Below are 19,673 nucleotides of genomic sequence, written 5' to 3' on the forward strand. Positions count from 1 at the left end.
TTTTGGTTCCCATTTGCCTGGTGAAATTTTTTCTTTCCTTCTATTTTCAAATTTTTAAAAGCATATCTCTCTTGTAACTCACATACTGTCTTTTTTAAAAAAATAAATTTATTAAAATAAATAAATAAATAAATAAATTTATTTATTTTTTTATATTTATTTTTAGCTGTGTTAGGTCTTCGTTGCTGCATGCAGGCTTTCTCTAGTTGCGGTGAGCGGGGGCTACTCTTTGTTGCGGTGCGCAGGCTTCTTATTGCAGTGGCTTCTCTTGTTGCGGAGCACAGGCTCTAGGCACGCAGGCTTCAGTAGTTGTGGCACACAGGCTCAGTAGTTGTGGCTCGTGGGCTCTAGAGCGCAGGCTCAGTAGTTGTGGCACACAGGCTTAGTTGCTACATGGCATGTGGGATCTTCCTGGACCAGGGCTTGAAACCATGTCTCCTGCATTGGCAGGAGGATTCTTAACCACTGTGCCACCAGGGAAGTCCTCTGTCTTTTAAATCTAATCTGATTCTGTCTTTTTTTAAAAAATAAATTTATTTATTTATTTATTTATTTATTTTTGGCTGCGTTGGGTCTTCATTGCCGTGCGTGGGCTTTCTCTAGTTGCTGCAAGTTGGGGCTACTCTTTGTTGCAGTGCGTTGGCTTCTCATTGTGGTGGCTTCTCTTGCTGCGGAGCACAGGTTCTAGGCGTGCAGGCTTCAGTAGTTGTGGTGCATGGGCTCAGTAGTTGTGGCTCGTGGGCTCTAGAGCACAGGCTCAGTAGTTGTGGCTCATGGGCTTAGTTGCTCCGCAGCATGTGGCATCTTCCCGGACCAGGGATCGAACCTGTGTCCCCTGCACTGGCAGGTAGATTCTTAACCACTGCATCACCAGGGAAGCCCCCTGATTCTTTCTTTTTATTGATGGATTTTATCCATCAATTTACAATTTATTGTGGTTATTCTTGCATAAGGATTTATTTCTGCCGTTTTGTTTCATATTTTCCATCTACTGTACTTCAATTTTGTTTTTTTGTTTTGATTTTTTTCTTTTTCTGCTTTCCACTGCAGAGATCAAGTGTTCTGCTGGTTTAAATATTAAATTACTTTTGAAAGCATCCCAAAGTGACTTCGTCATTATTAGTTAAGTGGTCATGGGCAAGTCTTGCCTGTGCTCTCATCTGTAAAATGAGAATAAAGGAGAATATGGTTGTTGTGGGAATTAAATTAATTAATATATGTAAAACTCTTGAGAGAGTGCCTGGTAAGAATAAAGTTCTATGTGTTTACTGTTATATCATTTTGATAGTTGCTCTTAAGACACCTGTTTGTGTTACCCCTCCTTGTTGATTTCTGAAATATCGAGATTTGTGTGTTCTCCTGACAGGTATTTTACCTCTTCTCATGTGCCTTTCTTCTCTTTCTGTCCTCCTTCCCACTATCCAGCATGTTGGTATTATCCAGATTCTAAAATTTTAAGTCTTAATTTTTATAGATATATTTTGTTTCTTTTTTTGTCCCTCCTCTTTTTATTAATATGCTTTACCAAGCTATTTGATTATCTTTAATTATCACCTCTCTTGCAGCATCTTCTATACTTACTTCTCTAATTGATTATTTCCTTCAAGTTTTTTCAGTGTTGATCTTCACTTGACAAACATTCTGAGACTTTGTATGCCTAAGAACATTTTTATTACACCTTCAGATTTGAATGACAGCATAGTTATAATAGGTTCAAAATTCATTTCTTTCAATATTCTAAAAATACTATGTTGCTCTTGTTTCCAGTGTAATTATCGAGAAGTTTGATGTTGTCTCAGTCTGCTGGAATTGCTATAATAATTTACCATAGATTGGTAAACAATAAAAATTTATTTCTCATGGTTTTGGAGGCTAGAAGTCCGAGATAAGGGTGCCAGCATGGTCAGGTTCTGGTGAGAGCCCTTTTCTGGGTTATAGACTGCTGACTTATTATAGTACCCTCAAACAGCAGAGAGGGCAAGAGAGCTTCTTGGGATTCCTTTTACAAGGGTACTAATCTCAGTCATGAGGGCTCCATCCTCATGACCTAATTACTTCCCAAAGGCCCCACCTCCTAATATCATCACATTAGAAAACAGGATTTCCACATAGCAATTTTGGGAGACACATTCAGTCCATAACAGATGTAAATCTGATCCTTGTTCCTTTTTAGGTGACCTGTTTTCTCTCTGAAGCTTTTATAATTTCTCTCCTGTCTTCAGTATTGTTTCTAAGTGTGGGTTTTTCCTTCTCTCCTACTTGGCTTTCTCTGAGCCCTTTTAATAAAGACCTCAGACTTTATTAAAGTATCCTTAATTTGGGGATATTTATCTCCATTATTTCTTAAACTATTTTCTGCACTCCTTTCTAATATTTCTCATTTCTAAGGCTCATTATTACCTGGATGTTGGCACTCCTACACATATCCTCTATGATGCTCATCTTTACTTTTACATTTTTGATCTCTTTTTCTGATGCCTTCTGGAAGAAGTCCTCAATCTTATCTTCAAATGTACTATTTTAAAGCTATATCTATACCTAATCCTTGCTCAAAGAAAAACAGGAGCAGTATCAAATAACAAAACATAACAAAAAAAGCACTAAGTGGAAATACTAGGTATGAAAAAGGTAATAGTGGAAATAAAGAACACATGGGGGTTGTTGGTGCCTTGATAAGAATGGTTTGACTGGAGTAATGGGAATAAATTGTGATTAGAATAGTTCAAGAAGGAAAGGTGGCATGAAGTGAATATGGAAAACTCCTTTCAAGGAATTTTTGCTATAAAGAGTGTGAAAAATGGAATGGTATGGTTCGAGAGGGTTTTAAAATGGGAGATTAAAAATGGGAGGTATTTTTTGATGATGGCCATTCCGACCGGTGTGAAGTGATACCTCATTGTGGTCTTCATTTGCATTTCTCTAACGATTAGTGATGTTGAGCAACCTTTCATGTGTTTGTTAGCAATCTGTATATCATTCTTTGGAGAAATGTCTATTTAGGTCTTCTGCCCATTTTTGGATTGGGTTATTTGTTTTTCTGATATTGAGCTGCATGAACTGCTTGTAAATTTTGGAGATTAATCCTTTGTCAGTTGCTTTGTTTGCAAATATTTTCTCTCATCCTGAGGGTTGTCTTTTCGTCTTTTTTTATGGTTTCCTTTGTTGTGCAAAAGCTTTTAAGTTTCATTAGGTCCCATTTGTTTATTTTTGTTTTTATTTCCATTTCTCTAGGAGGTGGGTCAAAAAGGATCTTGCTGTGATTTATCTCATAGAGTGTTCTGCCTATGATTTCCTCTAAGAGTTTTATAGTGTCTGGCCTTACATTTGGGTCTTTAATCCATTTTGAGTTTATTTTTGTGTATGGTGTTAGGGAGTGTTCTAATTTCATTCTTTTACATGTAGCTGTCCAGTTTTCCCAGCACCACTTATTGAAGAGGCTGTCTTTTCCCCATTGTATATTCTTGCCTCCTTTATCAAAGATAAGGTGACCATATGTGTGTGGGTTTATCTCTGGGCTTTCTATCCTGTTCCATTGATCTGTATTTCTGTTTTTGTGCCAGTTGGCCATCATCAAAAAAATCTACAAACAATAAATGCTGGAGAGGGTGTGGAGAAAAGGGAACCCTCTTGCACTGTTGGTGGGAATGTAAATTGATACAGCCACTATGGAGAACAGTATGGAGGTTACTTAAACAACTAAAAATAGAACTACCATAGGACCCAGCAATCCCACTACTGGGCATATACCCTGAGAAAACCATAATTCAAAAGGAGTCATGTACCACAATGTTCATTGCAGCTCTATTTACAATTAAAAGGACATGGAAGCAACCTAAGTGTCCATCGACAGACGAATGGATAAAGACGTGGCACATATATACAATGGAATATTACTCCGCCATAAAAAGAAACGAAATTGAGTTATTTGTAGTGAGGTGGATGGACATAGAGTCTGTCATACAGAGTGAAGTAAGTCAGAAAGAGAAAAACAAATACCATATGCTAACACATATATATGGAATCTGAAAAAAAAAAAAGGTTCTCACGAACCTAGGGGCAGGACAGGAATAAAGATGCAGATGTAGAGAATGGACTTGAGGATATGGGGAGGGGGAAGGGTAAGCTGTGACAAAGTGAGAGAGTGGCATGGACATATATACACTACCAAATGTAAAACAGATGGCTAGTGGGAAGCAGCCGCATAGCACCGGGAGATCAGCTCCATGCTTTGTGACCACCCAGAGGAGCGGGATAGGGAGGGTAGGAGGGAGATGCAAGAGGGAGGGGATATGGGGATATATGTATACATATAGCTGATTCACTCTGTTATACAGCAGAAACTAACACAACATTGTAAAGCAATTATACTCCAATAAAGATGTTAAAAAAAAAAAAAAAAGAAAGTACCTGGAATCTGAGTTCAGAGACTTCTCCATATCCCACCATGATAAAATTTGATTTGAATAAATTATACTTAACTTTAGAATTAAGAATATTGCTACCATTATACAAAATTATTTGTAAGAAAGAAAATAAATTGACTGGTAAGTTTATTGGAAAATCTATGTCAAGCTCCATAATTTAAAATTATTTAGAACAAATTAAAAACATCTATAAAAGGTCAGAACATTCAGTATTTCAAGATAAAACTACTTTAAAAAATTGTATCATGGTTATGAAAATAACAATTATGGCAAACTATACATTTTTTAATTATAGAAACATTAAAAATAAAATATCTAACAAAATATGCCTTGCTGTTGCTTTGGGGAAAAGGTGGGGACAAATTTTTAAATTTTATTTACATATATTTATTAAAAGATTTTCCATATGACATTGTAAATAGTCCCATTTCTATTGTATTTTGCTGTAATACACGAATTCACACACAGGAGATAGAATACATAAAATTACATAGATGGTGAAAAAGTAAGCCACATCACACCAAATACACACTTAATTACTGCAAAGGGCATAATGAGAACATATAAGGAATATTAGTTTTAGAAAAAGAGCACTGCCCACCCCCAGGTACACACAAACACTCACACACAAACTCCACTTTATTAAACCACAGGAGGAAATAAAATGTATCATAAATAATTGGTCTTCCATTTTCCAATGCTAGTTTTTAAGTTCTTCTTTTTCGATCATAATGAAATCTTAAGAACAGGATTTTCTTCAAATGTGTATGGTTTAAACACTATTAGTTTTTTTATGACAATCTATTTTGTACTTTTGTTCTTTTATTAATATCTGTATATATCTAAATCCTTTAAAGTTACAACTTTGAAAATTCATTGTAAAAAGCTGTTTTCTATTTAATATGCCACAACAGGTCAGTGTTTACATACTATTCTGGAAGACTGATAAATTACACCACACAGGTTTAGAAGCAAAAAACTGGATATTACTGAATGTATAGTGGAATTTTAACAAAATGTTTTACTGTATTTACCCCATATATTGATATTTTTGTATTCAAAATTTTAGATTAGTACAGTGAGAAATTTTATTTACTGAAAAATATCCCAAATTTCTGTTCTGTCGTTTTACAAAATTCTAAATACAGCTTTTAGTTTAATTTTGATAGCATTTATAGTATGTGAAGAGTCCATGTGATAGTCAAAATAGTATAATATTGTATACAATATATGAATGTATCTTTTCTATCACAGTTCTTCTAGTTGGCAATATCAAATTATATAGGGCAACCATTATTTTATCAAGACCTTTGTTATTATAAGAATAGACCTGAATATAGTCCCCTCAATGATAGATGGCATATTGGTGCATAATTAATTTTACATTTAGAAGAAAAAAGTTAAACATGACAGCATAGCATCAAAGTTGATCATCCCTTGTGAATGTATTAAAGATATGGGTTATAAACACAGGCATGGAAACTAGAATATTTACATACATATATCATGGCTCATTAAGAAAAAGATTATTAAAGGATAATGTGAGTAATACATCATATTAATTCATAGTATAAACACATTTTGAGAAGTAATTTAAGTCAGGAATAATAAAAATACAGATATAACATTAGCACTATTCATACATATTCTGTTCTGTCATATATATGAAAATATACACATGGATATAGCTCTTTTAAACCAAATTTTTACATAAATATTCACTGATTTAAATAAAAGTTGACAGAGGTAGAATTTGCGTCAATGTTCATAATTTTCAGGAACAAGTGCTTCAAATATTTCATTACTGTTTGTCCTTTAAAAAAATCCATATAGCCAACTCACTGAAAGCCATCATTCTGAAAAAGGGGGGAGGGGAAAGGTGGATTAAGCAAAAAATGATGAAATTACTCAGTACTTTCACGAAAAACTGCAATTCAGTAATGTTTTAACTGAAATTATAATCTCTAATAAAACCTTTGCCCACAATCAAATTATAGTTAATAGTCAAGAAGTATTGTTCTATATTTAAAGGGAAAAGATATTCCCTTTAAACTATTATACAAAAGCACATCAAAGTATATGAGTACTAAAAGAATGATACACAGTGAAAAGAAGGGGTAACATAGAATGTTAACTGAGAAAAATCGCTCAAAAGAAGGGATACTATGATGTATAGGTTTCATAAAATTGCAAACAAGTACTGTAAATTATGTTGTCTGAGTCTTAAAATAGCATGTTAGGGATAGTCAAATATTTTTCCAAGTATTCTGACCTTATGTGCTATCTAACCACCCTCCCAATTAAAAAACACAGACATTAAAATATAAAAAATCACACAATGGAAACACTGAGAAAGTAATTATTTTTTTCTATACCGAGGAAGACATACTTAAGAAGAAATTATCAGACAGGTTGTCAAATACTGATGTAAAACATTGTTTATAAGAAAAAAAAGTTGGAAACAAACTATCAATACATGTTCCATAAGAGGAGCATGATTAAATAATTCATGGAATATCCATGTGACGAACTGTTAAATCACTATTTTAAAATGGCATTTTTGAAAATGCTTTTAATGATAAGAATAAATGCATGCAACTATATTAAGGGGAAAACCCCTCACAGAACGGAACAAAACAAAAAAACTGATGAAAACTATTTTGAGTATGATTTCTATTAGAATTATACATGTATGTCTATGCTTGTGTGTATATTTATTATAAATTAAACATAAGAAAGGAGTAGGGGCTTCCCTGGTGGTCCAGTGGTTGAGACTCCGTGCTCCCCTCCCAATGCAGGGGTCACGGGTTTGACCCCTTGTTGGGGAACTAAGATCCTGCAAAGATCCCGCATGCCGCATGTTACGGCCAAAATAAATAAATAAATAAAGTTTAAAAAAAAAAAAAATCTTTTTTTTTTTTAAAAAAAGAAGGGAGTATACCAAATGGCTAATTGCTATTTTCTCTGGGTTGTAGGATTAAAAGTGATTTTGATTTGTACATCCATGTTCACAGCAGCATTTTCACAATAGCCAAAAGGTGGAAGCAACCCAAGTGATGAATGGATAAACAAAGTGTGTTATATACATAGAATGGAATAATATTCAGCCTCAAAAAGGAAGGGAATTCTGACACATACTCCCTCCCTCATGGATAAAACTTGAAAACATTATAGTAAATGAAATAAGTCAGTCACAAAAACACAAACACTGCATGATTCCACTTACTTAAGGTACAAAGAATAGTCAAATTCATAGAGACAGAAATTGTCATGGTGATTGCCAGAGGTTAGGGGAAGGGGAGAATGGGGAGTTAGTGTTTAATGGGTACAGAGTTTTAGCTGGGGAAGATGAAAAAGTTCTGGAGATTGATGGTGGAGATGATTTTTGCACAGGAGTGTGAATGTACTAACTGCCAGAGAAATGTACACTTAAAAATGGTTAAAATGATAAATTTGACCTTATGTATGTTTTACTCCAATTAAAAAATGTAAAGAAAAGTGATTTTGGTTATCTTCTTTATACTTTTGTATTTTATGTTGTCTCAGTGAGCATTTTTTAGATGCAATAATCAAAACAGTAAAAGCAAAACTGGATTATATATGTTAACTATTAGAGACACTGTAAATATAGCTTGATATGAATATTTCATATTCATTTCTGGGTACTCATGGGGAAATCCCATAAAATTAGTTTTGGTGACAACGTTAGAAAATATGAATGGAAATGTGTTACCAATTAACAACATCATTAGGATACTCTGGGAATTTGTTAACAGTTGTAGACATTTTCTAATATACATCTACTAGAATGGCTATAATAAAAAATGGAAAATAACAAGTGTTGACAAGGACTTGGAAAACTGGAACTCTTAGACTGCTGGTGAGAATGTTAAATGGTACAGTCATGTGGAAAAAGTTTGGCAGGTATTCAAAAAGTTAAACACAGAATTACCTTATGACCCAGCAACTCTAGGTACTCCCAAAAGATATTAAAACAGAGTAAAAGAGATACTTGTACACCAATGTTCATAGCACTATTATTCACAATAGCTAAGAGATGAAAACAACCCAGGTGTCCATCAACTGATGAACAAAAGAACAAAATGTGGTATAAACACAAAGGAATATCATTCAGGAATGAAAAGGAATGAAGTTCTGATACATGCTACAACACAGATGAACCCTGAAGACATTATTCTAAATGAAATAAGCTAGGTGCAAAAAGACAAATATTGTATAAATTCACTTATATGAAAACCTAGAGTAGGCTAATTTATAGAGATAGAAAGTAGATTAGAGGTTATCAGGGGCAGGGAAGTGAAGACAGGGGACTGGAGAGTTATTGCTTAATAGATACAAAGTTTCTGTTTGGGTGATAAAAAATTCTGGAAATAGTGGTGATGGTTGTACAACATTGTGAATTTAATGCCACTGAGTTGTACACTTTACAAAATAGTTAAGAAGGCAAAGTTCAGGGACTTCCCTGGTGGTCCAGTGGTTAAGACTTCGCCTTCCAATGCAGGGGGTGTGGGTTCCATCCCTGGTCAGGGAAATAAGATCCCACACGCCTCCTGGTCAGAAAAAAAACAAAACAAAACATGAAACAGAAGCAATATTGTAACAAATTCAATAAAGACTTTAAAAATGGTCCACATCAAAAAAATCTTAAAAAAAAAAAGTAGGCAAAGTTCATGTTATATATATTTTATCATAATTTAAAAAAGTTTTCTAATTCATTACAGCTTTAGAGATTGCTGGAAACCACTATGTTCTAGATCAGTGGTTCTTAAAGTATAGTTTGGGGATCCCTGGGAGTCAAGCCTCTTTTCATAAACTAAGGAATTACTTGCTTTTTCACTCTTATTATCTCACAAGTATACAGATAAGTTTTCCAGGGGCTATGTGATGTGAAAGGCCAGTTAGTAAATAAATATTTCAGATTTGTGGGCCACAGGGTCTCTGTCACAACTACCTAATTCTGCCACTGCAGAAAAGCAGTCTGAGACAATATGTAAACAAATAGGTGTGGCTTAATAAAGCTTAATTTACAAAAATAGGCAGTGGTGTGGATTTGGCCTATAGGGCCTAGTTTACCAACCCTTGATCTAAAATGCAGCTGTGAATCAAGCATGAAAAAAATGCTTGTGTCACAACTGCCAAAAGGCTTTATAATGAGAAGCAGAACCTCCATCTAATCACATTCAAATTAATGCAGCAGCTTAGAAGTTGTGAGGACACAGTGACTGCTGCCAGCACTAGGAAGTGGTCCTCAAAATGAAAGAGGAAAACAAATGTTTTAATCAAATAAACAAACACAAGAGCAAAAGCACAGCAATCAGGAATCATTTAAACATAGGCCCTACAAATACCAATAAACCTTGGGGCATCAGTATATTAAAGAATAGAACATAGCTAATACTCTTAGGAGGATTCTGAAGTCACCAAGGAAATGCTTAATTATCTCCTATAAAATTCTATTGAGAGAGGCCAAAAAATGAATACTTTTTAAAAGGACTGACTTTACTATTTCTGTCAATAAGCCTGCATTTTTCAGTCATCTACTTTTCAAACCCTGGGTCTGACATGCTTCTTTCCCATTCACTCCCATCTCCAATGAATGAGCACATCACTTTGATCCTGCCTCAGCCAAATGTGTCCTAGCTCTTTACAATCATTTTGGAAAACTGACTTACCATAGCTACTCAAGCTCAAACACATGCATGTCCAGTGACCTGACAATCTCACTCCTAAGTGTATACCCAAAAGAAATGCACACATCTGTTCGCCAACATAAGGTACTAGACTGTTCATCATAATTCCATCTGTAATAGCCCAAACTGGAAATTATCAAATGCCCATCAAAAACAGAAAGAGTAAATGGACTGTGGTATGTTCACATAATGGAATACTCTACAGCAACAAGACTGAACCATCTACAAGTACACAGCAGTATGGATGAATGTCACAAAGGTACTATTGAGAAAAAAAGCCAGAAATATATGATTTCATTTATAAAATGTCCAGAAACAGACAAAAGAAATCTATGCTTTTAATAACCGAGACAGTTACTTTTAGAGTAAGGCTTATGACCAGAAGGACACCCAAGAGAGGTCATATTTTGTTTCTTGATCCGGGTGCAGGTTGCATAGGTGTGTTCAGTTTGTAAAAATTCATTGAGCTGCATAACCTATGATATAGCACTTTTCTGTATGTATATTATAATTTATTTAAAAATATCTAGCTTTCAATATTAAGTAATATTTTCTATGTCTTTGTCCATACTTTCACTGTTATTTGTGCCTTGAGTTTGGCACTTCATCAAATATTACCCTGTGATATCTCATATTGTCATTTAATTTTTGTTGTGGATGTCTTCTCTCTCTCTCTTTTTTAATCTGCATTGGGTCTTAGTTGCAGCGTGTGGGATCTTCATTGAGGCATGTGGGATCTTTCGTTGTGGCGTGCAGGCTCTTCCTTGCAGTGCGTGGGCTTCTCTCTAGCTGTGGCGTGAAGGTTTTCTCTCTAGTTGTAGCGGCACGTGGGCTTCTCTCTAGTTGTGGCGTGAAGGTTTTCTCTCTAGTTGTAGCGGCACGTGGGCTTCTCTCTAGTTGTGGCGTGAAGGTTTTCTCTCTAGTTGTAGCGGCACGTGGGCTTCTCTCTAGTTGTGGTGCGTGAGTTTTCTCTCTCTAGTTGTGGTGTGTGCGTTTTCTCTCTCTAGTTGTGGTGCGTGGGTTTTCTCTCTCTAGTTGTGGTGCGTGGGTTTTCTCTCTCTAGTTGTAGTGGCGCATGGGCTTCTCTCTAGTTGTGGTGTGCAGGTTTTCTCTCTAGTTGTGGTGTGCAGGTTTTCTCTCTAGTTGTAGTGGCGCGTGGGCTTCTCTCTAGTTGTGGCGTGCAGGTTTTCTCTCTAGTTGTAGCGGCACGTGGGCTTCTCTCTAGTTGTGGTGCGTGAGTTTTCTCTCTCTAGTTGTGGTGTGCAGGCTCCAGAGCGCGTGGGCTCTGTAGTTTGTGGCACCCAGGCTCTCACTGAGGAGCACGAGCTCAGTAGTTGTGGTGCATGGGCTTAGTTGCCCCACGGCATGTGGGATCTTAGTTCCCCGATCAGGGATCAAACCCACGTTCCCTGCATTGGAAGGCAGATTCTTTACCACTGGACCACCAGGGAAGTCCCCAGATGTCCTCTCTTTTTTAATTAAGGTATAATTTATGTACAATAAAATACATGGACTGTAAACGTTCAGTTCAACGAATTTTTTACAATTGTATACACCCATGTAACCATCACCACCATGATACAGTATGTTCCATTACCTCTGAAAGTTCCCTACCACCTTTATAGGCAATCTCCTCTCCCCCCACACAGAAAACAACTCTTGTAATTTTTATAATCAGAGATAAGTTTTGCTTGTACTTGGTGTTACACGCATACCTTTCTGATAATCAGTTTATATGTTCAGGAGAATGTAAAGGAGACTTCAGAGTAGAACTAAGGGGTGGTGTGCGAAGACCATGCCGACGCATCTCTTGGATTGCTCGTTCTCTGTCAATAAAGACAAAATAAGAGATTATACCAAAAAGTGGTAAACAAATAAAAGGTCCTGTTATTGTTATTAGTTAAGTAATTTCTACTCAATTGATTAATTACTATTTCTACTAAATTTAAATCCTTTGTAGGGACTTCCCTGGTGGCACAGTGGTTAAGAATCCACCTGCCAATGCAGGCTACACAGGTTTGAGCCCTGGTCCAGGAAGATCCCACATGCCGTGGAGCAACTAAGTCCATGTGCCACAACTACTGAGCCGGCGTTCTAGAGCCCGTGAGCTACAACTACTGAGCCCACGTGCCACAACTACTGAAGCCTGCGCGCCTAGAGCCCATGCTCCGCAACAAGAGAAGCCACTGCATTGAGAAGCCTGCACACCTCAATGAAGAGTAGCCCCTGCTCGCCACCGCAACTAGAGAAAGCACAGGCAGCAACGAAGACCCAATGAAGCCATAAACAAACAAGCAAACAAATAAATAAATCCTATGTCTTTATATCATTTTTAAGTTGAGGATAAAAGATTTCAATTAAAGGAATATGTACTTTAAGAGATTGTTCAAAGCCCCTCTGAATATAGATTTTCAAAGTTGGTTGGTTCCCCTCTCTGCCCCTACCTTTCCCACCTCTTCTTGCACATAAATCTAGTCCTCTTCCTTCTTCCTGTCTCAAAACGCCCAAATGTTAGAAGTAAAATAATCTACTTTCTGCTATGTCTGGGTTTGCCCCACAAAGCATGATGACTGTGTTGCCACCTCTACTGTGGGCTATTCACAGTCCCTGGCCCAGACTTTCTGACTTGAGCTCTTCAGTACTTAGGATTTCTACCTAGATGGGTGCTTCACAAACTTTTTTCATTATAATCCCCTAAAAAACTTTTTTAGATGCCCCTCCCCAAATTATTCCCCCTCCGTCCAATTTTAATACATCAGATTTTAATACACAGATACACTGTTAATATACTGTGGCCCTTCGGAGGGCCATAAATCACTGTAATACCTAAGGTTTCTTTGCCATTCCCTCTTCCCCAAGAATCCATATTGTTCCCTGCAGTGACAATACTGCCCCTTTAAAAATGCATGATCTAGTTGCATGGTAAAGAGAAGGAAAGACATGGTCATGTGGGTCAAGGTTTCTTTGGGGACCAGGGGCAAGGAAAAAGGAGAAGAATTAAGGGAGTCTATAACCCTAGGCAACAGAGAGCTTGATTTAGGACCCTTGAATTGAAGAGAATTTCAGTTGTCATTAATAAATGAAAATCATTACACATATAGAAATCATTACACATATAGATCTATTTCAGAAAATAGATCTTCTAAATTATAAGAAATTAACAACACTGCTTTCATGACACTGATGCAACCTCAGGCTTCATTTCTCTTTGAAATCACAAATATTGATTTCCTAGCAAATTCCATCTATAATCCAAATTGCACATCACTTAAAAGTTTTGAAGCAAATGGTTAAGAATAAGATTAGAGAACTCAAAATATTGACCTAAATAAGCAATCTGACCACTATTTGAGAATGAAATCTTAGGAATGCTGATGCCTATGGTATTAATACAGTAGGAAAGAAAAATGGAAGAAAAGTAAATTGACAAATTGATTCACAAATTAGACTTGGATTTTCACTGTTAAAGCAGGTCTCATTCCTGTTTGTAACACTTGGAGATTAAAATTTTCAACATAATAAAGCAAATGAACTGAAATATAAGTGACTATGAAAATTCCTAAGCTGTAGGGAATATACTGAAAAGATTAAGAGCACAGGCTTTAAAATTAGACAAACCTGTTTGGATTTTAGTCTTGGCTCTGCTATTTACTATTTGCGTGACCTTAGTTTCTAATAATAATATAGGCACAATAATAGATAGTTAATAGGATTAATCAGATACATACATAGTATCTGGCATATATTTGTTAAATGCCCTTAAGATCATCAGCATCATCGCTTTTACAACGATTTGTATTTGGAATTTCCTATTGGACCATAATGTTTTGGGCTCTTGTAGAATCCTTACTAGCTTGCTGATTCCCTAACTATATCCTTTGAAATAATGCCCTAATTTTGCCCTGAGGAATGCTACAGCAAACATTTATACAATACTTGCTACTTTACTGTGGGGATATTATCTTCTACAACACTTGTTGCCTTTTTAGGAAGAATTACCAACGAAATTTATTTTACATATTAATGCTAAGAAAAGTTTGCTATTTGTAAGCCATATTAAATCCTTTTGTAATAGAATAGGGAATAAATAAAAACGCTGTTCAACACTAAAAATATATTCTTACCGTTCATATCTTTCAGTTGAAATCTGCCTTTTCAGAACATCAAGATCTGTTTGTAATTGTGCCATTTTGGCCCGAAGCATGGTGTTTTCCCGGCTTTGACTATTTCTTAAAAACAAATTTAGAAAATCAAATAAATAATAAATATTCTGTTTTATAGCATCAAGTGCTATGGATTTTTGTTTTTGTTATTAATAAATACAAATGGAGGTGACATATAAGGATGAAAAAAAGAGAAGACTTTTCAACAATAATTCCATAAACGTCTGGAGCTTCTATCACAAAGTTTTCTTTTTCATTCATCTCATTTATTTAACGAACATTTACTGAGCTTCTAGTATGTGCTAGGCACTGCAGCAATGCTGGAGATACAAATGTGAGAAGACATGAATTGTAACATCAAAAAGTAAAGTATCTTTATTGGCTCTTTCTTGACTCCTACCTCAGAAAGAGATATATTTCTAATACCTTTTAAAAGTTAATTATTCCACTCATACTATCTACACTGTGTTTCCTCCCTTCTTCCAAAAATATGTCCAAACTTCTCCATCATCAGTCTCCTAAAAGGTAATCAATATCCTTATGAGGGTCAAATTTCATGGTCTTTTCAAAGTCCTTTTTCCTAATCCACAGCATGAAACACAGCCAACTCTCCCCATTCTGAAATGCTCTCCCCTTCGCTGACTTCTCTCTTCATTCCTCAAATTTAGGTATTTTTCTAAAGTCCACTCGTTCACTTCCACGGATACCACCTCTGTGGAGAACATATACAAATTACACCCCCAAACATGATGTTTCTTCTGAGCTAAACCCCCTGAGTCTCCCAAAGCAGTGGCCATGTAATCAAATACTTTGCTTTGCACTCCCATCCCCCACTCCCCCAACACTTCGAAAAAAAATTTTTTGGTTCCTCCACTATTTTTCTATCATTTGTTTTATGCTACAAATCTATAAAAAATTATTCATATTGAAAAATTATTTGTGACAAGCTATTTTCCTCACATAAGTTGATTCATGACGCTTACAATTTGCTTTCTGAAAGGGTTAACTTCTCTTTAAGCAGCTGAATTTCTGTATCCTTCTCGTGGGAGGTTAAATGGGAATGAAATTCTTTATCTCTATTTGTAGCCAACAATGATTCAAGGTTTTTAATTGTATGTCTCTCACTTGACAGTTGTTTTTTTAACAGCTCTGATTCTGATTTTACATTTTCTAATTCCACTGCAACCTACAAGAAAAACAAAGCAAGATTACTTCAGTATAATTTTAGACTTACTCTGAAAAATTATCTGCAGAGCTATACACACATCAGTTGCTTCATTTTGGGTACTGATTAAAGATTCTGTAATACTTTTCACATATAAGAAAAACATCTTATTTTCAAAATAATCTTTGCTAATTTTTTAGCAAACACCTATCCCAACCCTCAAATAGTTTTCTTTCGTGTTATCTTGTCAAGAGAGGGTAATTAGCATAAAATCCTAAAATGTGGCCACCCTATCAGTAAGGAGGCCCTTATGGTTTATTAAATATGTATATTCTGATTACATAGTCAAACCAGTCTTGAAGCTTCTCAGTACCTGAAAATAAAGTTACTACTAAATGAGTGAAAACTGGAAACACCCATGTTTAAAAACACACATTGGGTTGTTTAAAGTAATGCTTCAGTTTGGGAATGGGACGTTCCAGTTAACTCGACTTTTAAAATTAAGTAAGATTTTTATCAGGAAAAATATTCCACTTAGAAAGGAATGAACTGCTCAATTCTTCATATAAGTCTTATTTTTAAACAGAGAAAGAATGTATTGGGATATGTTCCTATTCTATAATTAGAAGACTTGTATTCTCCTAAATACCCATTTGCTTCAAAACAGCACCTAATTTTATCATCATGTTTGCCAAAGAAACCTCGACAAAGAATGTAGTAGTCAAATTAGAGTAGGGCTGAATAAAACAATACGCTACTGTGACTTCCTGGTGGTGCAGTGGTTACGAATCCGCCTGCCAATGTAGGGGACACGGGTCTGAGCCCTGGTCCGGGAAGATCCCACATGCCGTGGAGCAACTAAGCCCATGTGCCACGACTACTGAGCCTGTGCTCTAGAGCCTGTGAGCCACAACTACTGAAGCCCACGTGCCACAGTTACTGAAGCCTATGCGCCTAGAGCCCGTGCTCTGCAACAAGAGAAGCCACTGCAATGAGAAGCCCATGCACCACAACGAAGAGTAGCTCCTGCTTGCCCCAACTAGAGAAAGCCCGCATGCAGCAATGAAGACCCAATACAGCCAAAAATAAGTAAATAAATAAATTTATATATAAAAAAAACAATATGCTACAATATTATCTTTTAAGTTCTTACCCTCTCAAATTCAAGGTTTTTGGAATTCAATTGCTGGGTCATAATATCTTTGCCTGAATCAAGCTTAATGCAAAGTTCTCTGAGAGATGACACATCATTTAATACTGTTGCTTTCTCATCTTCTTGGTGTCTCAGCTCTTCTTCTAATCTAGATATGGCTTTTGCCATCGATGAGATCTGAGATTCATAAGCATGATGTGCATTTATGTGCTGAAAATAAGAAAACAGGTACAAAGTTAAAGTAACCCAGTAATTTTAAAGGTTTGAATCTGTGTAGCTACAACGTCACTTTATAAAACTATAAAAGCCAATTTTTGCAATTTTAAAAATTTTGCAATTTTAAGATACTCTCAGGAAGTTGTCTGCTATTTAAAGATGCCCTATTTAATGCTTAAAAAAAATACTGTGTTTAATTATTAATCATGGTAACTAAGTACCTCATGTATATATTTGGAAGATGCAAAGATGAAAATTACTGCTTTAGGGTTGTGAACATGAGAGATCTTTGAAGTCATATTAAATTTTTCCTTTATAAACTCTTTGTTATAATAATGCTTTTTAAAGTAACATATATACTTATCACTCCTCAATTGCCTTTAAATTCTGAATTTCAAAAATGGAGTTTGCTTTAAAACTATATACCTAATGTCATATTTACATTTAATTTAACCTAATAATAGTATACTACTTTATAAGATTTTAATAACTGAAATAACGAGCAAAATTTGAAATACTGATAAACACTTCTTTCCTAAAGTAATACACATTAAAAAAAAAGAATTAATTAATTAATTTTATTTTTGGTTGCATTGGGTCTTCATTGCTGCACGTGGGCTTTCTCTAGTTGCAGCAAGCGGGGGCTACTCTTTGTTGCGGTGCGCGGGCTTCTCATTGCAGTGGCTTCTCTTGTTGTGGAGCATGGGTTCTAGGCGTACGGGCTTCAGTAGCTGTGGCACACAGGCTTCAGTAGTTGTGCTTGCAGGCTCTGGAGCGCAGGCTCAGTAGTTGTGGTGCACGGGCTTTGTTGCTCCGTAGCATGTGGGATCTTCCTGGACCAGGGCTCAAACCCATGTCCCCTGCACTGGCAGGCAGATTCTTAACCACCGCACCACCAGGGAAGCCCCGAGTAATGCACATTTAAAATTTTTCACAATTTAAAATGTGAGTGATAAATACAAACAGATATAAACTCTACTTCTAGAATTTAGAAAGAATTCCACATTTGAAAATTAAATTATTAAACAAGTTTTACTAAAATGAATCAACATTAAAAATCTAATACACTGCTTTGAAGATTTAATAAATTTCAACAATTGTAGAAAAGTACTTGGATTTTCCAAATATTAATGAATTAATTAATCAAAATTCCCCCAAAGAAATATAAATATGTAAGTCAATTTTATATATCACATAAGAACATGAACAATGACAAAGAACCAAAGAACTAAAGAATAGTTTCTCCTGAGAACTATTCTGAAGGTTGAAAAACATTCCTTTAGTTATTATACTCTTAACAGAAAAACTTACAGAAATAGTGTATTCGTTTCCTACGACTGCTGTAACAAATTATTGCAAATTGCTGGGTGGCTTAAAACAACAGAAATTTATTCCCTCACAATTCTGGAGGTTACAAGTCTGAAATTTAGATGCTGGCAGAGTTGGCTTCTTCTGGAGGTTCTGAGGGAGAATCTGTTCCATGCCTCTCTCCAAACTTCTGGTGATTGCTGGCAATCCTTGGTGTTCCTTGCCTTGTAGACACATAACTCCAATCTCTGCCTTCATCTTCACTTGACATTCTCCTTGTGTCTTCTGTGTCCAGATTTCTCTTATCTCATCAGGATACCAAACATTGGGTTATGGCCTGCCCTAGTCCAGTGTGACCTCATCTTAAATTGATTACACCTGCAAAGGTCCTATTTTCAAAAAGGTCACATTCACAGGTTCTGGTGGTTAGCATTTCAATATATTTCGGGGGGGCCATAATTCTATCAACTCTCTGGCTCCCCCAAATTCATGTCCTTCCCATGTGCAAAATATATTCATTCTATTCCAACATTCTAGCATCAACTCTAAGTCCAAAATCTTATCTAAATCAGAATGGGTAAGACTCTGGGTATGGTCCTTCCCGGGGCAAAATTCCTCTCCTTCCAAGGACCTGTGATACTAGAAAACAAGTTACCTCCCTCTGAAATAAAATGGTGGAACAGGCATAAAATGGTCCTATTCTGAAAGGGAGAAAATAGAAGGAATAAAGGAGTTACTAGTCCAAAGTAAGCTTGCAGCCAAGTAGGGCAAATTCCATTAGATTTCAAGGCCTAAAAATAATTATCTGTGTCTTGATACTCTGTCCTCTGGACCTGCTAGGGCAGCCCCACCTTCTCAGCCCTCAGCTATAGCCCCATCTCTTGGCTCACAGTGGCAGTGGCGCTGCCTTCTGGAATCAAGGAAGAAATAGCCCAGTCCCCTGGGCCCATGGTAGCGTAGCAGGTCCACCAGCTTTTGAGCTGCCCTTGGCAGCCCTGCTGATCTCTGAGCCACCTTCATTCTTCCCTTTTCTTGAAGGAGAACATATGTCCATAACTCTAGTGGCCTGTTTTCTGCTAGTAGGATCCAAGAAGTTTAGCCTTCTTTCCTTTTATCCTGTTTCTGTCTCTTTCAGCCCAAGCTGGCAGTGTTTCTGCTGAGGTGATTGGTTGGATCTATGAGTCACTCACCTACTCTCTTTGCCTAGCCACACTCTCGGCCCTGAACACGCTCTCGGCCTCCGGAACACGCTATCTGGATAGGCTAAGACTTTTCCAAATCATCAAGTCCCGGCTCTTTTTTTGCTTGGCAATTTCTTCTTCAATTTACCTCTTTCCTTCACATCTTACTATAAGCAGCCAGGAGAAACCAGGCTGCACCTTTCATACTCTGCTTGGAAATTTCCTCAGCTAAACATCCAAGTTCATAACTTATAAGTTCTACTTTCCTAAGAGTACACCATAATTCAGCCAAGTCCTCTGCCATTTTATAATAAGAATTACCTTTTCTCCAGTGTCCAATAACATGTTCCTC

The 19,673-nt window shown here is 36.3% G+C and overlaps 1 protein-coding gene across 6 annotated transcripts in view; it reads right to left on the reverse strand.

The window, feature by feature from the left end:
* Nucleotides 1–1,002: 1,002 nt before the first annotated feature.
* Nucleotides 1,003–19,673, reverse strand: part of CEP135 (centrosomal protein 135) — a 79,659-nt gene continuing 60,988 nt past the window's right edge. For 5 of the 6 annotated variants that reach the window (XM_082390078.1, XM_082390076.1, XM_082390075.1 and 2 more), the window contains 5 exons: nt 16,617–16,826; nt 15,282–15,484; nt 14,260–14,364; nt 11,851–11,961; nt 1,003–6,280 (listed from right to left, as the gene is read on the reverse strand). In XM_082390078.1, the coding sequence (XP_082246204.1) occupies nt 11,862–11,961; nt 14,260–14,364; nt 15,282–15,484; nt 16,617–16,826 (618 nt within the window). In that variant the 3' untranslated portion in view covers nt 1,003–6,280; nt 11,851–11,861. The remainder of the gene's footprint in view (nt 6,281–11,850; nt 11,962–14,259; nt 14,365–15,281; nt 15,485–16,616; nt 16,827–19,673) is intronic. The other variant, XM_082390079.1, reaches the window with a different exon arrangement.

Source organism: Balaenoptera borealis, assembly GCF_965194805.1.
Source record: "Balaenoptera borealis genome assembly, chromosome: 4".
In the NCBI taxonomy this organism is placed as follows: domain Eukaryota; kingdom Metazoa; phylum Chordata; class Mammalia; order Artiodactyla; family Balaenopteridae; genus Balaenoptera; species Balaenoptera borealis.